We start from the raw sequence: 19784 nt of genomic DNA, 5'->3' as shown, positions 1-19784 counted from the left end.
CTAAACAAACAGCAACGGAACAAAGCTACTTCTGCGAAGAATCAAAACGTGGACCAAATGTGTAGCTCTTTGAAAATCTGCCAGAAAATTTAGATTCCTTTCTTTACTAGTTGGGAATACAAACTTGTTTTAACATCGCTGGAAGTAATAAAAACCCATTTCAAAAACAGACTAACCATTCTTGGACCTAAGGCCACTGTTTCCTTCTAGTCTCACAGACATGTGCAGTAAACTACATGGTTTATCTCAGGACAGTGTTTCCTTCCTTTAAATAAACATTTGTTGACTAAAAAAAAATAGCTGTTGCTGATTTGGCTGTGCTGCGTCTCAGTTGTGGCAGGCGGAGTCTTTAGTTGTGGCATGTAGGTTCTTCGTGGTGGCGTGTGGGAGTAGCTCCCTCACCAGGGACTGAACCCAGGACCCAGCACTGGAGTGCAGAGTCATGGCCACTGGGGATGTCCTCGACCATGGTTTTCTAAATGAATGTGCTTTAAATGGCTAATCTAAGTTTAGTAGATAGAACACATTCTAAATGCTGAATTTTATGGTTGTGTTTCTTATACATGGACTTAATTTTCAAAAGGTTAAAAAACTATTCACAGAATGTTTTCTGTTTCAGCTATGTTCAAATTTTTTATTGATATTGGTTACATTTGAAGTGCACTGCACCTATTCAGAGAGACTTAAAGTGATCAGTAATATAAAGCATAAACTTAACAATCACAGACTCAGTCCCCATCTGTGCAACGCAGCAGACGCAGCTGCCAGCAAATGTCCCCGTGTGCCACTGACGATATATGCCGCAGTCTCAAACCCAGCTGCAAGGGGAGCAGAGAAAACAAGCTTCCCCAGCTCTCATTCTGGAGCTGGCGAAGAAGAGGAATGCAAATACCTGTTGGGTTAGTCACTACAGTCCACTACAGTTCAATTTACAGTAATTGTAGGGACAATAAGAACACAGAAACTGGAGGGGAAAAATGGCATTCATGATCTGACAAGACAGCTACTATTTCCTGAAAAAATAATTTACTAAATGAATATAATACTGGGAATAAAATGCATTATAAAAGTAAAAAAAAATTAAATTCTAAATACATATAAATAATAGTGATTTCCCTAATTAACAAGAGTTTTTCTTCAACCATTTAAGTTTTAAATACAATCTTCTGAAAGGCTAGATTCTGAAAGTGTCTGGTTCACTGTAAACAGACATATATGTAGCACTATAATACCTGAAATTTATTATCGTGTTTTATTTACTAAAAGTGGTATCAATTTAAATGATTGTTCTCTTTAAGCCTTTTTAAACATTTTGAAATGAACAAGTAGGCCATTTTATTATACTCTTTCTGTTTCCCAGGATAGGAAACATATTTCTAATACAATTTGTCGAAAATATTCTGAGATAAAGCATACCTGTCCATTTTGATGAAAACTTTAAAAAAAGTTTTGGTACTTTGGTAAAAAGCAGTCTCCTTTTTAGGTCAAAGACTAACAATAGCCATTGTATCTGTTTATCTATGTCAGTAGAATTTTAAACAACTGCACCTTAATATGCTGTATGTCAAGACACTGATAAATTTTAGAGGAGGGAAAAAATGGAGATTGTTATTCTAATTCCCCAATAAGTTTCCTTCAGTTTTTAGAAAGCATATGCAGTTCAATATACCAACTGGAATTTCAAAATGCTAGAATGATTTATTAACAGCAATATGCAAAACAGTAGAAATATAAAATAAAATGAGTAACTTCATACTATAAAACAAAACAAGGCACTTTGGACAACTATATGCAAAGCTGAAATAAACATCTTTTTCATAAAGCAGACTCAAAGGACTAAAGAAGACTTTTGTAAAAGGTGAAATAGTGAAGGCACTATATAATTCTTTTTCCTAACTCCACTTACTAAAGAAATTCACCAATTAAACTTGGCACAAAGGAGTTTAATTATCATAAAGTGCATCACTTAGCTAAATATATTAAGAAGAAAATCAGCATCAAGACATTATAGCAACATGTTTATATGTACAGAAATAAAAACGCAATGCCAGGAGCTGACACAGCAACTCTGCAGGGTATATGGCTTTTTCTCTCTTATTTTTTGTATGACTGCCTATTTGCTTAGAATCTGTATTTTCAAAGGAGTATGCCCTGATTAGCTAAAAGAGGTAGTGTTCTGAAAAAGGCAAACCCATTGATTCTATAGGTAGAGATTTAAGATAAAGATTACATGGAAAATAAATAAGTGTAACATGTAATACACTGGTACACTTATTATAGTATTTGGATATTAATGAATTTGCTTTTCAAATCAAAGCTATTTTATCACTTTGGCTATGTTATTATAGCTCTTTCAGAGTTTTGCTTTGGTACTAGAAAGTTTTCTTCTTCTTGTAAATAGTAACATTCCAAATAAGCAACTTTCATTTAGAGATGATAAACATGTCAATATTTAAAACTCATCTTTACCACTCATTTAAACCATTAATAAAAATATATCAGGTCAGAGACACAAGGAAGTATATATTCAACAGACAGCAACATGCAATTTATGTCCACTGAACTAATACAACTGGCGATTTAAACACATACACACACAGTGTGCTCACCCATGTTAGTCTGGATCAATATATTGGCAAAATACCAAAATAATTTATGTGCAGTATTTAAGGATGTGGGCCTTGATGACAGAACTCTTAACTAGATTTTTTTTCAGTGTATTAAATACAAAGTTTGTCTAAAAGACAATTTAAAGCAACAGTGAATATATTTCCTACACCAATAAATTAAATTCTCCTTTATGTAAACTTTATACATGTGCAATCTAGCTGTTTAACGTGGACGCTTCAGTCTCTCTTTTCTTTTTAAATATCTGTCACGCTATTCCAAATTCACAGGAACATGAAAATGGAAGGAGCCACTGGAGCTGCATCAGTCTTCTGCATTATACGCCACTTCTGCTACTTCTATGTCTGATATGGAATTTTTCGGTTCACTAAAACTTGAGTATTGCTTATTATCAGCCCTGCAATAAAAGAGAAACACAATGAAGAGACCAGATGTACACTACTTCACCTATTACCTTATAATTTTTTTTTACCTCCTGTAAAGAATATTAAATGGAAAAATACTCAATAAAAAAGAATATCTAAATATTCAATCAGAAATTTAATAAAGTTATCATTGCCAGATAACACCTTTGGGGATTTATTTTTAACTCTTTCAGCTTTCTGACCTACTATTTTTCAATAAAAATCTAGTTTGTAATGACCTTTACCAACATAAAATTTGTTCTCATGGTTATAAGCTTAACGACTATCACTGAAGTATTAATGATGACCTGGATTTATACACAATACAAATTCTGTGTGTTCAAATATACTATCTATTCATGACTCCTATTATGTAGACAGGGTGGATGTTATGACAGTGCCCCATGCTGGCACGGAAGAGCCTGACACTGAGAGAGATTAAAGGGACTTGTCAAGGTTACAGAATCAACGAATTAACTGAGTCACATCCCTGTTAATTCAGACATATCTTCAAAATGAGTAATAAACTGTGCAGCCTGGATAACACAGACCCACTTTTAGGGGCAGCCTAGAATATGTCGTCTCCCTGTGTTTGCTCATCAGAGCCATGGTACAATGATCCTGAACTCACAAAAACAGGTCCCACAGAGCATGACTATTTCCCGCCAACTACTCAGATGATTAGGCTACAGTCAGCCAAACCTTATATACCTAGATTCTTCATCCAGGGAACCCTGATCAACCTCAAGCGCAGAGGGCTCCACATTCAGGGTCTGTCTGCCGTCTGTTCCTGATGTAAGCAGCGACTCTTCAGGTTTCAGAGATAACGTCCTAGAGGTAAAGTACAGTGACAAGTTGTTTTCTATGAATAAAATAGGTATATATCTATTGTTGTCGATGCACGTAGCTTTAGCAGCTTTTAGCTGCTCTAAGTGGAGTCATATACTTAATAAACTGCTGACTCTAAGTGTCAACAGTGAAATCAGTACTTATGATTAATTTAAAATGATTTTAACATCAATTTGATATACGCTGACAAGAAGGGAAACTAGAAGTTTCAATATGTGAAAAGTTGGTATAAATGACTAGAAACAAACATATAATTTAAATAGGTTAAAATAAATAATGTTTGCCTTGGTGAACAGCTAGCTTTATTTTCCTGGTATTTCCTATCCTTCAAATTTTCAGCCTTCTAAAGAAATAACCAGACAATAATTTTCCCCATCAATGAGGATGTACACCATGAGTCTAAGACTTCTGGAGTCAGAAATTTCCTAAATGGACAAAAGGTATTTAGTCCAGAGTACTGAGCTGAACTTGTTGGACTGAAAATGCAGTCCACAGCACATACCTGATTCTGTTTTCTAGAGTGTCTATAAGAAGTTGCTTCTCACTGAGCAGTTTCTTCAGTGATTCCAACTCTTTTTGTTTTTCAAGTAGTTCTTTTTGAAAACGGTAGTTTGTCTCTTCTAAAGTTTCACAGAAAGCCTTAAAAACAAACAGCAAATAGAAACCACATGCAAAAAGAGAGTAACATGAACTACTTCTGCAGGGCACTGCTGAAGTGTGCCTGAAGAGCTCAAGAACACAGGTAATCAAAATAATATGGATACAATCCAGGTGCTTTGCTCTCCACTCTCCCCTTTTTAGGTCTCTGCTACCTTAGCTCCCACTTACTGGAGAAATCATAAATACAAGTCCCTTTTCCTGAGAATTATTAAATAGTAAGTCAGGGTGCCAGAAATGAATACGTGATATGTCTCCAGTGTACAACTTGGAGAAAATTACCAGTAACCACTGTTTTAGTTTCTATTCTCCTCATTCTGCTTTTGCCCACTCTGAGATGATTTAACTTAAAAAACAAAATGGAAACAAACTGTGATTATTGATTCCATTTGTGTTAGCTCAGAAGACATATCTGATAATCAGAATTTCCATTATAGTACCTTCAATATTATTTCCCCTTACTTCTCCTTTCATTATATTCATGCCAGGACATTCTATCCTTTATAACAGGAAGCTACACTACTGAAATAAAAATCAAAATCATACTGGCATGAAGAATGATGTCATGAAAAAATCTGGGTCACTTACACACTGAGGTTTTCTTTTCAGCATTGCTGATCAATTCTTTGACTGATCTCTTGGTATCTATCATCCCCTGTCTCCTGTGTGACTGTTTGAATCCTTCATTCCTGCAAACTCCCTATAGTATGTCACTCCTGGTTATCCCAAGCCCAGCAGATGATCTTTATTCCCATCCCCCCAAAAAATGCTACCCTCCCAGAATCCTTGGGATGAAATTTTTTATCATCCAAATTTACCCCCTCCCTCCCATCCCTACCTATGGCCAAATTCACTAAAAGTCTTACTCTCTTTTCTATACTAACTGTGCCAAGGCAAATGCTAATAATGACTTCTAATTGTCAAATCCAAAATGCTGGTTTTCTCAACTACACAGCATGTCACTATACTTAAAAAGTAAAAAAAAAAAACAAAACAGTGAGATTTCTACTTGTTCTTTGCATGTGGGAATTCGCAGTTTTGTCCTTGATTATATATTCTCTTGCTCTATATGACATCCTTGGGCAATTACTGTTAGCACTTCAACTATAACCTATGCTATTTGCTATCTACTTCCTTTTTTTTCCCCCTGCTACTCTCCAGCCCAGACCTTTCCTGAGAACATAGTTGTCATTCATATGCCTATTGGTCCTCTTCAATTGGATGGACCAACAGTAGGTTAGAATGCACTCCCAAGGGAACATCTGCTCTCCCTCCTAATCCCGAATCACCAAATCCACCAGGCAGGCCTCTTAGATCATGGCATTTTGCTGCTTTCTACGACCCAGGCAGCCCAGTCTTTTCCACTCCCCTCTTCTCCTCCTCTTCCGCTGACTCATTAACATCTTGCATGTGTTTGTCATTTATTCATTTCTACTCTGCAGTACTGGCAGCATAAGGATAATTAATGAGGTCAATGAAAGAAGACAGTCCAGACGTGAACCCTGTTCTTTCACATTCACTTGGACTTTTGATAAAGGTGCCAATATAACTCAACACAGGGCACTGACGATTAAATATTTATAGAAACTCAGGATCATTATTTCACACCTTATACAAAATTAGCTCAGGATGGATATAAGAGTTAAAACTATAAAGCTTCTAGAAAAAAAATAGGAGAAAATACTTGTGGTCATATGTTAGGCAGAGTTCTTGTGATACAATGCCAAAAGCATAAGCCAAAATAGAAAAGTGATAAAATGAATATCTTAATAATTAAAAACATTAGTACTTCAAAGTATACCATTGAGAAGATAAAAAGACACATACAGACTATGAGAAAATATGTGCAAAAAATGTATTCGATAAAGGACTTGTATCTAAAGAATTCTCACAACTCAGTAAGACAAACAATCCAACTAAAAAAATAAGCAAAAAGCTTCATCAAGGAAAACATACAAATGGCATAAAAAGCACATGAAGAAGCAATTAACATGAAAATCATTACAGAAATAAAATTCAAAGTTTAATGAAAGACCATGACATATCTACAAGAAAGGCTATAATCCAAAAGACAGATAACATCTAATGCCTGTGAGAATCTGGAGAAACTGGAACTCTCATACACGGCAAGTGGGAACGTAAAATGGTACAGCCACTTGAGAAAATTCTGCTTCTCAAAAGAAGTTAACATAAATGTTTGGTTATACGGCAAATTATGTTTGCCATATAACCAGACATTCTACTCTCAGGAACCAACCTAAGAGAAGAGAAGACATCTGTCCACATAAAGTCTTCTTGAAATTGTTCATAGCTGTATTATTCATAATAGTACAAAGCTGGAAATAATCCAAATATCCCTCAGCTGGTGACTGGATAAACAAAATGTGGTACATGTATCCAGCGGAAAACCATCCAATAATAAAAAGTAATGAGTCACTGAGAGACTGTAACATGGATGGGCTTCCCAGGTTGACACTCCCCAGGGGTAAAGAATTTGCCTGCCAGTGCAGGAGATGCAAGAGACCTGGGTTCAAGCCCTGGGTTGGGAAGATCCCTGGAGTGGAAAATGGCAACTCACTCCAGTATTTCTGCCTGAAAAATTTCACGGACAGAGGAGCCTGGTGGGCCACAGTCCATGGGGTCACAAAGAGTCTGACATGACTGAGAGACTGAGCACATCATTAGCACACATAACACGGATGGTGCTCAGAAGCATTATGTTAAATTATGCATATTGTACATATGGTATTATGTATTTATATAGATACATATACATTTACATGCACGTGAGTTGGTGATGGACAGGGAAGCCTGGCGTGCTGCAGTCCATGGGGTCGCAAAGAGTCGGACACGACTGAGTGACTGAACTGAACTGATACATATTTATATACACACGTGTGTAAGTTGTTTTAGTAGTGTTCAGTTCTTTACAACCCTGTGGACTGTGGCTGCCAGGCTCCTCTGTCCACGGGATTCTCCAAGCAAGAATACTGGAATGGGTTGCTATGCCCTCCTCCAGGGGATCTTCCCCATTCAGGGATGAAACCGGTGTCTCCTGCATCGCAAACAGACTCTTTACTGCTGAGCCGCTGGGGAAGCACTGTATATACACGGTATGGTCCTATCTGCATGAAATAACCAGAAAAGAGATTCGCAGAGACTGAGAGCCAGACAGTAGTCATCTGAGGCTGGCACTGCAAGATGGCTTGTAGAATTTTTTTTGCGGTTGTGGAAATTTCTAAAACTGGAGTATGTTAATGAAGGCACAACTCTACAAATTTACGAAAAGTTATTAAGTTGTACATTTACAATGAAATAGCAAATAATAAATTTTATGGATGAAAATTTTACTTCAATAAAGCTGTTTTTTAAAAAAGCTATGGCATTCTTCTAACACAAAAAACTGACTCAGTTTAACTGAAAACATTAACAATTAAATGTTACACTTAAAAGTCATTAAACACTTAGGGAAAAACTTGCATAAAATCCTAGCTAATTTATTATTATCAAATCTGTGAATCTAGCCAATTTCTTCAAGAAATAGGCCACTCTAAACGTCAATTAGCGTAATTTGAGTAGCATCAAGCTTGAGCTGAACTGATAATAAGATAGTAACTTCAACTTCTGGAGATTAGTTTTTTGGATTTGATTTTAAATGTAGTTTCCTTACTTTGATACTTGGATGGAAGAAAATTCAATATACATATATTGCTTTTGAATGTAAAATAAATTTCCAAGTAGTTTTTTTGTTTGTTTTCTGAAATGGTAAAAACACAGAAAATAAATGTAGGATTTAATTTTAGAGCTTCACTGACTATATGACATGTAAGAAATTTTACTTTTTTTACTGAATTAGGTCCATATACTTCAATGAAAGAAAGCTTTGACTCGAACATTAAAAGCTTTCTGTGCAAAACTACCAGCCTGAAATTGTAATTTTGCTGTTTGCTGTTTCATTCAAGAGACAATGCAGCTACTGTATGGTATTATTTGCTCCTCTTTTCACGTGATATATAATACGGCACTTACCCTGCTTTCTTCCAAGCTATCAAACGGACCTGGCGGATCATCCAGACAAAGAAAGTCTCTCACTGCAAGGCTTTCAAAGGAAAAGAAAAAATAGCTGGGGTACAAATAAGTTTACAAAAGACAGCAGAAAGCAAAAGTTATTCCGAAGTTATGGTGTTTTAAGTACATTGGTTCTTCTGATAAGCAAGAAAATAAGCAAGATGGCTTATGTGTTTTCACACAGGTAACAAAATACAAATATAAAATCTATCGAAGATACGAAGATTTTAGGTTATTTCTAAGATCCTATGAACATAAACAGAGATTCTGAATTTGTTACATAGTTTATATGACATAAAACATAAATCTGAATAACAGTACAAGAGAGCAACTTAAATGGTGAACAGGCATAGCATTACATTCAGAGAAATGTTAATTTGAACTAGTTTAAAAAAGTCATTATCTTGTTATGAAGAAATACAATTTCTAATTTATACATCATTGTTTCTTCTTCAGGAGATGATTCTAAATTACAAATTAAAGGTTTTTCTTGCAATTATGTTTATTATATTAATTTACTTAAATATTTTCTCTAGAGAGTTCAAGACAAAGATTTCTGACCATCCCATTTATGAAGTACCCAAAATTTCAAAATAATGAAATAATATGGATAGTTATAGCTATACTTTTCAACAATCAGAAACAGGTTAAGAAGGTAAAAACTGAACTTCCTTGTTATATGACATTCCTCTTTCTAAAAAGTAATTTGGGATTGAGAGACAGCTCTATGTGTGTGTTAAAAATGCAGATACTTAGTATGACTGGGCTTCCTCAGTGGCTCAGCAATAAAGAACTCAGCTGCAATACAGGAGATGGTCAGGAAGATCCCCTGGAGAAGGAAATGACAATCCACTCCAATATTCTTGCCTGGGAAACCCCCTGGACAGAAGGGCCTGGTGGGCTATAGTCCATGGGGTTGCAAACAGTTGGACACAACTTAGTGACTAAACAAGAGTTCTACTCAAATGAAGTCCAATGGATTCTCTAAATTTTTTTTTCACTATAATTCTAAGGTTATATTCTATGTCCCACTTTGTTTAATCTGTGGCATAAGAATGAAATTTAAAACTGGCATCACAACTGTAATTTACAAAACACTTTTTTAAGGTGCTCAATACATTTCTTCTGTTTCAATAGGACTCAGCTGATGGAGGAAGACAGTTAATACTCTCAAGCTTTTTTTCTTATCCAAGAAAAGGGGCAGACAAGAATGTCTGATAGAGAGACGTGTTTGAGAAAACAACTGCTTTATCAAAAATTCTGATCCTTTTTTCCTGCCTAGAAAATCAAGCTCTTCCCCCTTCTTGAGAATCACTGACTAGAGAACTTAACTTAGATTTGATAAACATTTGATTGCCATGGTCTGCTCAGTGATTTTTTATATATCATCAATGTATGATTTATAAATAAATCAAGTAAATTCAAATAAAGTACCAAAGAGTCTATATTTTTAAGTGACCTATGGATTAAATAAAAGTCAATTCTTTTAAAAAAGTTTTACTTGTTCACTGATAAGTTCAATATAACCCCTAATCTCTCTTCTGTATTCAATGCTTAATACTTTTCATTTGACCATGATAATAAAGGTAGTATCAGGATAGGAGAGAAATCTATCTAGGAGAAAAGCCAATAATCTGGAACTGAAAGGTAAGAAAAGACCACCTTTCTGCTCTCTTTAGTACCTAGATTTTTACAGTGGTTGGGAAATCCCTATTTTAAAATTGTGATCAATTGTTAATTTAATGTGACCAAAGATAAGGAAACCAAAGATGGTATCCTTCAACACTGTTTTTATCAGAGCATATTTGCCCTGTAACTTAGACTCTTCCTTTGAGTCTCCTGAAAGAGTTTCCTTTAGAAAAGTTTCACTGTAATTTTCAAATTTCTTAAAAAACTATTTCACTCAGTGAATCTTCACCTTCTATTTCATAATGTTTTTTTTTTTTCTTTCATGGGTATGTATTTGTTTATATCCCAGTTTCCTAACAGACCAGTAATTTAAAGCTAAATGTGCTCTTTATCTCAAAATTTATATTAAAAAAAGCTAAAAATAATGCCTACAACTCATTAAAAGAGCTAAGTAAAAAACATACTAAAATACTAGATACTAATTCTGTCAAAACCAAATTAAGCACAAAAGGTCGCTGCATGAAAAAATTAATGAGGGATTTCAGATAGAAATGTTTATCAGTTACTACTTCTCTTCAGTATTCTCAACTAGTAAAAAGAAAATAACAAAATTTGACATTGACTATAGCCCTGAGGACAGGGACTCTCAAGGCTGGTGGCAGTGAGGGTCGCCGTGCAGGAGCTGGACTGGTGGGTGTGAGGCTGAAGGGCTCATGCTTCCATTCCTGTGGCGGATGTGTGGGCCTGGTTTACACCTTGATTATGGCTCACCTGGTTACTTTCAGCTCATTTGTGTCCCAACCTTCACTTTTATTCCTTCTAACACGAAATGCTTCCAGAACAAATGTTTTATGTCTAACCCACCTTAAAACCCATCTGCGTGTCCTCTAACAAGAAAGAACAAAGCTGAGGTCTTGGTGTTGGCATAAAGTACCCGCGCACATTCAAACTTTAACCGCCTTTCGTATTTGACACTTCAGAAATGGTGCTGTCTCACGCCTGCCGCTATCATCCTGGTCCAGCCTCTCCTCTACATGCTACCAGGCTCAGTGCTCTTATACGCATTACGACACCACCTTGAAGACATCCCTTTCACGGGACTTCCACATGGTCTTATTAGTATTATCTGTTTAAGCAGTCTTCTGCTTCATCAAAAAGTAGATGACAAGTTTCAGGACTGTACAGAATCTGAACCAATTAATTAGCACAGCACAGAGTTAGTGTTCAAAAATAATGAATTTATTTGTAAGAGCTATGCAATTAGGAAAAAAAAAAAAAAGGACTGAAATTCCTAAGAGCATCAGAACAAACTTCTGTTCACTCTGTAGATAAATAACACAGCAGAACTCTCAGATTTGAGATGGATTTTAGTTTTCAACAGATATTCCTACTTTCATGAGAAAGTAAGCTTAGACAGCAAAATGTAAGACCAGAAGTCTTCAGAGTTAAAAGAAGGTTAGAATTTGGTTGCTTCTGATGGTATCACTTCAAGATTTATAAAGAAGCACAACAAAAAGAATAAGAAACTTAGAGCTAAAAGGGGAGACTTTTAGAGACCATTTAGTCTAATTACTTCATTTTCTAATTGGAGACATTGATTAAAATCAGTTAAGTAATTGCTTAAAAGTATTTCACTACCAAGCTCAGAAAACTGAACTTTGCATAAGATCTTTGAGACCCAATTAGGTAAGAGTTTACGTGTATCTGAATACAACATATTTAGCTTTACTGCATTAAAAAGAAAACTATCCATAATTAAATGTCTACCAAACTAATGTTTTGTGTAAAAATCGCCCAACCAACCTTAGCAATAATGTGTTCATTCTCATGACCTGGCATTATATAAGCTATTGCTTATATCTAAGTTATTGCTTACATAACTAAGTTCCTTCATTTTCTAAAAATACTAAGGTTAACTCAATCTCTCATGATAGTCTCTTTATATATAAAAACAACTTATACACATGAGAAGATATGAACATGTATAAAAAAGTTACTTTAGATATTCTTGCTCAAAATTTATAATTTACTGACTTTTACAACTAGAAGAAACCCCTAAGAAGTCATTAATTCAATATATCCCATGTAATAATTCCCTCTTTAATACCACTGCTAGTTACCTACCCTAGTCTCTTCTAATACTTAAGGTAAACTCACTTACTCAAAAGGCAGAACACATTTCTATACCAGATAGCTTGGAAGGATATGTAACTTTTTTATCTGAGTTTAGGGGGGCTTCCTCTAACTTCTCATTTATTCTGAGTTTTACATGTTAGTCTTGCTGTTCAAAATGAGGTCCTAGGCCAGTGGCATCGGCATCACTGAGAAACCAGTTAGAAATGCCGCATCTCCACTCCAGACCTTGCTAATTCAGAACCTGCGTTTGAACATGATGTGCCTGACAGTGGAGAAGCCTGCCTTTAGAGCTAACTATCATCTGACTGACTATTTCCTGGGTGTTCATGCATTCACTCATCTCATCCACGCTTGGTCTTCACTGCTGCGTGGTATTTAGCTGTGGAGAGCAGGGGCTACTCTGGGGGCGGGGGTCTCTCTTGCGGAGCACTCCGGGGCAGCCGGGCTTCAGCGGCTGCAGTCCCCAGGCTCCAGGGCACAGGCTCACCAGCTGCAGCGCCTGGACTCAGTCGCCCCGAGGCGTGTGGGATCTTCCCGGATCAGGAATGGAACCTGTGTCTCCTGCACTGGCAGGAGGATTCTTTACCCCTGAGCCACCAGGGAAGCCCTCATTTGATTCTTTTCCCCATCACAAGCCTTTCAAACACCTGAATATGGTTATCATGTCTCTCCAAGTAAGTTTTCTTTTCAAGGGGTAAAGATTCTCATTTCTTTCAATTGATTCCTCATGTAAAATGTTTGGATAGTATTTTTTAAAAATAATGAGCTTCTGTTAATCCAGATATACCTGGACTTTTTTTCCTTTTAAAACAGATGTAGAATTTAAAACACTGAATTCCGGCACTGAACCCCTTATAGATAGATGGTAATATAAGGAAAATATATGTAATTTTAACTCTTGCATTTTAAAGCATTAAGAAGAAAAATCTGGTAAATCAGGATATATGTGTAGTAATTCTAAAAACATGGAGTAGTAAGATATTTGCTGTGCTGATTAAATTATGTAATTATTTCAAAATAGCAGAAGCCAGGATAAAACAACAGCTATATTTTAACTATACAGCCATGAGAGACCTTCCCCATCCATCCATCTTTACACATTTGACAAGCTAAGTTAGATGCTGTTTTGGGTACAGGACTGGGCCTGCTTGCTTCTGCATTTTGATGTAATATTCCTTCTTATTTGGAAAGTCCTTCTTTACTTTCTCTCTGTCAGTTCAAATATCAGTAATTCTTTGAAACCCAACTTAAATACCACCGTCTAGGAAGCCTCCTCTAACTCCTCCAGTTAAAAGTTTTCTCTTTTCTTCCCCTTCTGAAAAAGACAGATATCCAACTTTTAGTTTTTTGGTGTGTCTTCTTCCTATTTAGTTTTCTTAAATAAAGGATTAGCATCTAATGAACCTTTCTTTGTGTAGCTGCAATACCTTATATACCATAAAAGACCTAAATAAACATTTATTGAACAAACCATTAAGAGATTTTATCATGAAAATATTCACATTTTTGTTTTATTCTGTATTCTCTAAATGTATCTGAAAATATTATTCTCTTAAAACACTTAAACCAACAATTCTTAAATCCCTCGGATCTCAACTGCGATCTGAGGTGCTAAGGAATCAAAAAGTGAAGTGAAAGAACTGCGTAAAGAGTTAGTATCATATCAAACGATTACTTGGCCGTATAGAGACAGTGACTTCCTATGCTGCCATCCAACTGTGACAGGATGCTAACAGGCGTACCAACAGGTGATGTAAACTAACCGACACTTTAAACAGTGATTCTTAAACATGCAGTTTCATGTTTTTATAAAGAAGAGTTGGGATTCTGTCTTTCCCCTTTCCTCCCTTGGAAGAGATTCACAGATGGACCCGTAATCTTAATTTGTCATTCATGGTCCTCAAACCCCACTCCCTACTTGCAGTGTTGTTTGGCTCACTGCAAACAGGACTGATCCTCCCCTTCTCTGAATTCCTTTCACTTTTACCATCTGTATCATGTCAAGTAGAAGTTTATAATCTCCCTTGTTTTGTTAGAAGAGAAGCCGAATGTCTTTAAAGGAATTAAGATTAGTAAATAGATCCTCAATTTCTATTATATCCTTCTTAGTACGAAAAGGGACAAATTCTTAAGATATAGATTAATAACGCTTCCCTCTGCCAAGTCATGTTTTAAATACTAAGTAAGAAACTGCTTAAAATGTAAAATAAAAAATGCTACTCATCACTCATGAAAAAGATAGTGCCCTAGAACAAACAAGGTTTCTACGCTCACCTTACTTCCATGGGGCGGCAGAGTTGGACCTGAATTAACGACTGAACAACAGCAACAGCAACACATACACGATTTAGAGTCTAGTTAAGTTATCTTACTGAATTCCTTCAGTATGAGATATATGACAAAAACACACAGGCAGGTAAGCGTGAGGCACACGACAGGTTTTTGTGCAAGACTTTACAACCTTTAATATTCTAGGAATGTTAAATGAAACCTTTCTGCAACTTACTTGACCAAGAAATCTTTCTTTTCCTGAAAACATCTATCTGTGAACTGAACAAGACCACTATCACTGTTCTAAGGACTGTTTTAGAAACAGCATCTTGAATGTGTACTCTACAGAGATCTAGTACCAATAATTAAAAAAAGATACAGGTCAACTAAGACACATTTTTAATGTTTAAAAAAAATCAAGAAATCATGAGTTTATCAATGTGGTTCATACTATATAATATTTCATTAAATAAAAAGATGATGTAGTCATAGAATAAATTCAATTTTAATTTGCCATATTTTCAATACAAATATATAAAGGTTTACTGAATAAGGAGTAAGAGAAAAGGGACAGGATTTGTTGATTTCTTAGAGATAAAAGTATTTTATGGTATGGTATAAAATATATTTTCTTCAAGGTTTTCTCTATGACTTTAGAGCTTGCTGGCTTTTATTCCTGCTTTGCATATCTGAATTAACACTAATTTTTTTCCCCCCTTTGGAGAGAGATTAAAAAAAAAAATACAGAATAGTAGGGAGCATACATCTGCCCACCACCTAGACAAGAACACACAATCGCTAATTTTGATCATATTCGTTTCACCCTCTTTTTCTTATAAGCAGTATAATAACAGCTATCAGCAGCTCTGCCACTCATTCAGCAAGGACTTTTCGACATGGACGGCTGCATTATGCTAACAGACCCTGCACACTGAATGGTGGGTCAAAGGGCCAATGACCTACTCTGTGCATGTACCTTTCAGACTGGTGGGAGAACAGTCAAATAGTCACAGAAATAGTTACAAACTGAAAGGCTACTAAAGTTAAGTTCCAACCAGCCTTTTTTGGCTGGGACTCCACATGAGGATTAAATCCTATTGCCAATGATATGAGTGACTATTTTCTCAGTTCTCTTAAGACTGGTGGTATATGGCTAGTATCATTCTAGAGAGAAGTTAGTTACATGCAACGGGTATCTTAAGGCATTAGGAACTAACTTTCAGAACCAGCAGAGAAGATACAATGAGAAAGACTTGACCTAATTTTTAGTGGTGGTGATGGATGAGGGGTTGGTCAGGAGACCGACCTAAGGAAGTGAAGTCTGCTTGAAGGCTGAAGGAGTCATCTAGGCTGGGGCCAGGGGAGCAAGCGCAGTAGTGTGAGATGCCTTTCTAGGAACAGCTTATTAAAAAAGGAACAGGTGACTCGAAAAAAGTACAAGACCAATTATGTCTGATGTAGAGAATGGGAGCAGGGAGGAACAATGAAACATAAGGTGGGAAAGACAGACATGTAGTCAGGGCCCAGAAAGGAGGACTTAAATTGCATTACAAAAGGTCACTGTGGCTCCAATGGGCGAGGAGTGGCTGAGGAAGACAGTGGTGGAAAGGAGTAATTTAAGCGAGAGGCAACCTCTTAGGCTACAGTGGCAGTGGCAGGATGGAGAAAAGCTGACAGGTTTGAGTAGTATTTAAAGTATAAAGGCAGGGATGTGTCCAGATGACTGGGTTTTGGGTAGACAATGGGCTGAATCTTGGGGGAAAGGGAGAGAATGCGCTGTGACATCTGTTCTAGGTCTGAGGTCACACTGAGACGTCTGAGGGAGACAGCAGGGAGGCAACCTCAGCAGTGGGTCTGGGAACGGGAGGAGGGGCCTGGCCTGCGGCTGCCTTATTAGAGGAGAGGGAGGAGGGCGGCAGAGGCCTCACGCAGTCACTGAGCTTAGTGCACACTAGGAAGCGAGGTGTGTCCGTACAGCGCGTGTGTCGTGCAATGTGAGGCGATGCAAATAAGAGAGACACTAAGGAAAAGGGTGAAGACTGCTGGAGACTGTGACAGAAGTGCGTCCACACAACATGCTGTTGCAGCGCTGTAAACGTTCTCTGCTGCTGTCTGGTCAACGAAGGCGTGTCTGAGTCTTTCGCGACCCCGTGGACTGCAGCCCGTCAGGCTCCCCCATCCCTGGGATTCTCCAGGCAAGAACACTGGAGTGGGTTGCCATTTCCTCCTCTAGGGGATCTTCCTGACCCAGTGATCCAACCCCTGTCTCATATACTGGCAGGTGGATTCTTTACCACCGAGGCACCTGGGAAGCTATAAATGCTCTCTAATTGTTTTCAAAATGTTCTAATGTATCTGATAATGTAAGTTCCAAGATTAGATACCCAGATGCAATCAGATCATTTAGTAATTTTCTTGTAAATATATTCAGATACAAAAAATAAAGAAAGGATATAGATCCTTTCTTTCTCTTTCTAATAGTTTCTGGTATTTCTACTTCATTCTCTGTATAAATTAACCTGATTTCACGATTTTTGTATTACTTTGGAGAATTAAAAATACTGTCAAAATTATATGGTGTCATATTTACCAAAAATCTACCAATATGTTAGCTACTGTTTTAAGTTATTACTAAAATACTGAAATCAAGTTTACAGCTTGGTGGATGGTTTGACTATATGGCACACAAAGTCTAACTTTGCTACACTTTTTGGAAGTGTTAATAAAAATCAAACACCAAATAAGTCCTTACTGAAAAAAGGCCAAGAAAATCACAGTTACTGCTTTTAGACAGGATAAGTAATTATACTCCTACCTTATAGTTTTTGTGCTTGAATAAATATGGCCCTAGATTTATTCTCTAGCTTAACTCAGTTACTGGAATGCATTTATAACTCTTATTCAAATTGTTACATACCAGTTAGCAATGTCCTTGTGAGCTACTAAATTCTGAAGAAACGCTTGTAATCCTAATTGCCTATCTTCTAAAAAGTCCGCATTGTAATTATCTCTAAACCAGCGTTTCGGTGGAAGGGCTAATCGAAAGCCTGGAAACATCTCTTTCAACTGAAAAAGAAGAAAAAAGAAAATACAATGTTCAACTAAATCACTTGAATTCTACAAAATCTAACCTGTTGACTCTATGAAACTATTCACAAAACAGGCTTACAATAAAAGATTTAAATTCAGATATGCTTTTTACGCCTTGACTGTTTTGATTTCTACCAGTGGCGTATGCACAGGAGTTACAGTTGCTCCTTGTCGCTGCCAACACTTGGTATTGTCCATCTTTTTAATGTTAGCCATCTTACTAGGTGTGTAGCAGTGTTTCATTGCAGCTTTAATTTGCATATCTCTGTTGACAAATGGTGTTAAGTATCTTCTCATGTGCTTGGATTTATTCAGATCTTCTGAACCCTCTGCTTTTCAAAAAACTGGGTACTTGTCTTTGGATTAAGTTGTCAGAGTTCTTTATATAGCCTAGATACAAGGCCTTTGTCAGGTATATGTACGATGAACATATTCTCCCAAACTATGTTTTGACTTTTCATGTTATTCTTAACAGAGCACATTTAAAAATCTTTACTGTTTCCTAACTCATCCTTTTTTTTTTCCTTTTCTGGTTTATGCTGTTTTAGATACTATCTAAAAAACCTGTGCTCACTCTAGGGCTGTAAAAATTTTCTTCCATGTTTTTTCCTAGATGTTCATAGTTTTAACATTTACATTTTGGCTTATAATCCATTTTGCATATTTGGCTTACATTTTACTTTCTTAGGGAAGGCTTTTCCACCTTCTTAGCTGGGTGAGATTTCCCTTTATATACTCTGATTAACTGAATATATTAATATAACTGGATAACAAGGTACCTCAAAATTCAGTGGTGTAAAATAATCATTTATTAGGCCATGGACTCTGTGGGCTGGCAATTCCTACAGGGCAGGGTGAGGATGGATTATTTGTTTCATAATGAATTAGAACTTCAGCTGGACACCTGAGGTTGAGAAGCATCTGAAGTTCACTCCCACGTATTTATACGGGAATAGGCGTTTGCTGGCTGAGACCTTAGCTGGGGCTGTCAATCACAAGCCTGACATGGACTCTCCATGTTTTGTGGACTTTCTCACGGCATCAAGACTGGGTTTCAAAGAGGGAGCATCCCAAGAGAGAAAGCCAGGATGAAGCTGTTTACTTCTTATGATCTAGGCTCATTCACACAGCATCAGTTCCACTGTCCTCTATTAGTTAGATCAGTCATAAGCTCACCCATGTTCGAGGTGGAGAGGAAACAAGATTCTACCCCTTGATGGTAAGTGGCAAGATTCTGGGAGAGCATATGGGACTGAGAATGCTGCTGCAGACATTTTTGGAACACACAATCTGCCACACATTGTCAAATCCTTCACTTATTTTTTGAATGATATTTATCATGAGGCAAATTAAGTAATGTTTATTTAATTTTGGACTCTCTTACCAGACCAGTCATTCCAAATGTTGGCTGCATATTGGAATCACCCACGAACTTTTGAGTAGGAACTCACAGAGATTCTGAGAAGGCTCCACTGTTGAACAGCTCCCTTTTGTCTGAAGATGATTAATCATGATTTATATTAATGACTGTGTCCTACCTCTGACATATTTGGATTTTCACTGCTTGGGATATGGCCTGGGCATTGTAATTTTAAAAAGCTTTCCAGGGAAGTGCAAAGTACAGCTAAGATTGAGAACCATTTTACATACAGTTGCACCCCCAATGCCTAACATAATGCCTGCTACATTACAAGTAGTCAATAATCTATGTTCAACAAATGATGAATGAAATGGAACCATGTACATTCACATTTCTCTACTTAAATACAAGACAAAATATTACAATGTAAGGAAAAAAAACTAGCAAAGGAGAAAAATTCACAGGGTAAAAAGCTAAATAAAAATATAAAACATTCTGTTAACATTTCTATACTGAAAATTCTGATTTGATTTCAAGATGTAAATATTTTTGGCCTTGGAGTGTGAGTGTTTACTGTGTAAAAGTAATAAAAGCCATAGGGATGAAATAAAAATAGTCATTAAAAAAATTAATTTTAAGCTTTAAAATTTAAACGTAACATATGTCCACATGTATGGTTAGATTTTTTTTCC

The 19784-nt window shown here is 36.5% G+C and overlaps 1 protein-coding gene across 12 annotated transcripts in view; it reads right to left on the bottom strand.

Annotated features, from left to right (window-relative positions):
• Window positions 1–606: 606 nt before the first annotated feature.
• Window positions 607–19784, bottom strand: part of SNX16 (sorting nexin 16) — a 33680-nt gene continuing 14502 nt past the window's right edge. For all 12 annotated transcript variants that reach the window (XM_069600711.1, XM_069600715.1, XM_069600706.1 and 9 more), the window contains 5 exons: window positions 17560–17708; window positions 8568–8637; window positions 4384–4520; window positions 3744–3863; window positions 607–3025 (listed from right to left, as the gene is read on the bottom strand). In XM_069600711.1, the coding sequence (XP_069456812.1) occupies window positions 2932–3025; window positions 3744–3863; window positions 4384–4520; window positions 8568–8637; window positions 17560–17708 (570 nt within the window). In that variant the 3' untranslated portion in view covers window positions 607–2931. The remainder of the gene's footprint in view (window positions 3026–3743; window positions 3864–4383; window positions 4521–8567; window positions 8638–17559; window positions 17709–19784) is intronic.

This window comes from Ovis canadensis, chromosome 9 (genome assembly GCF_042477335.2).
Source record: "Ovis canadensis isolate MfBH-ARS-UI-01 breed Bighorn chromosome 9, ARS-UI_OviCan_v2, whole genome shotgun sequence".
Taxonomy (NCBI): Eukaryota; Metazoa; Chordata; class Mammalia; order Artiodactyla; family Bovidae; genus Ovis; species Ovis canadensis.
Note: the sequence above shows the minus strand (reverse complement) of the source record. Positions and strands in the feature narration are given on the sequence as shown.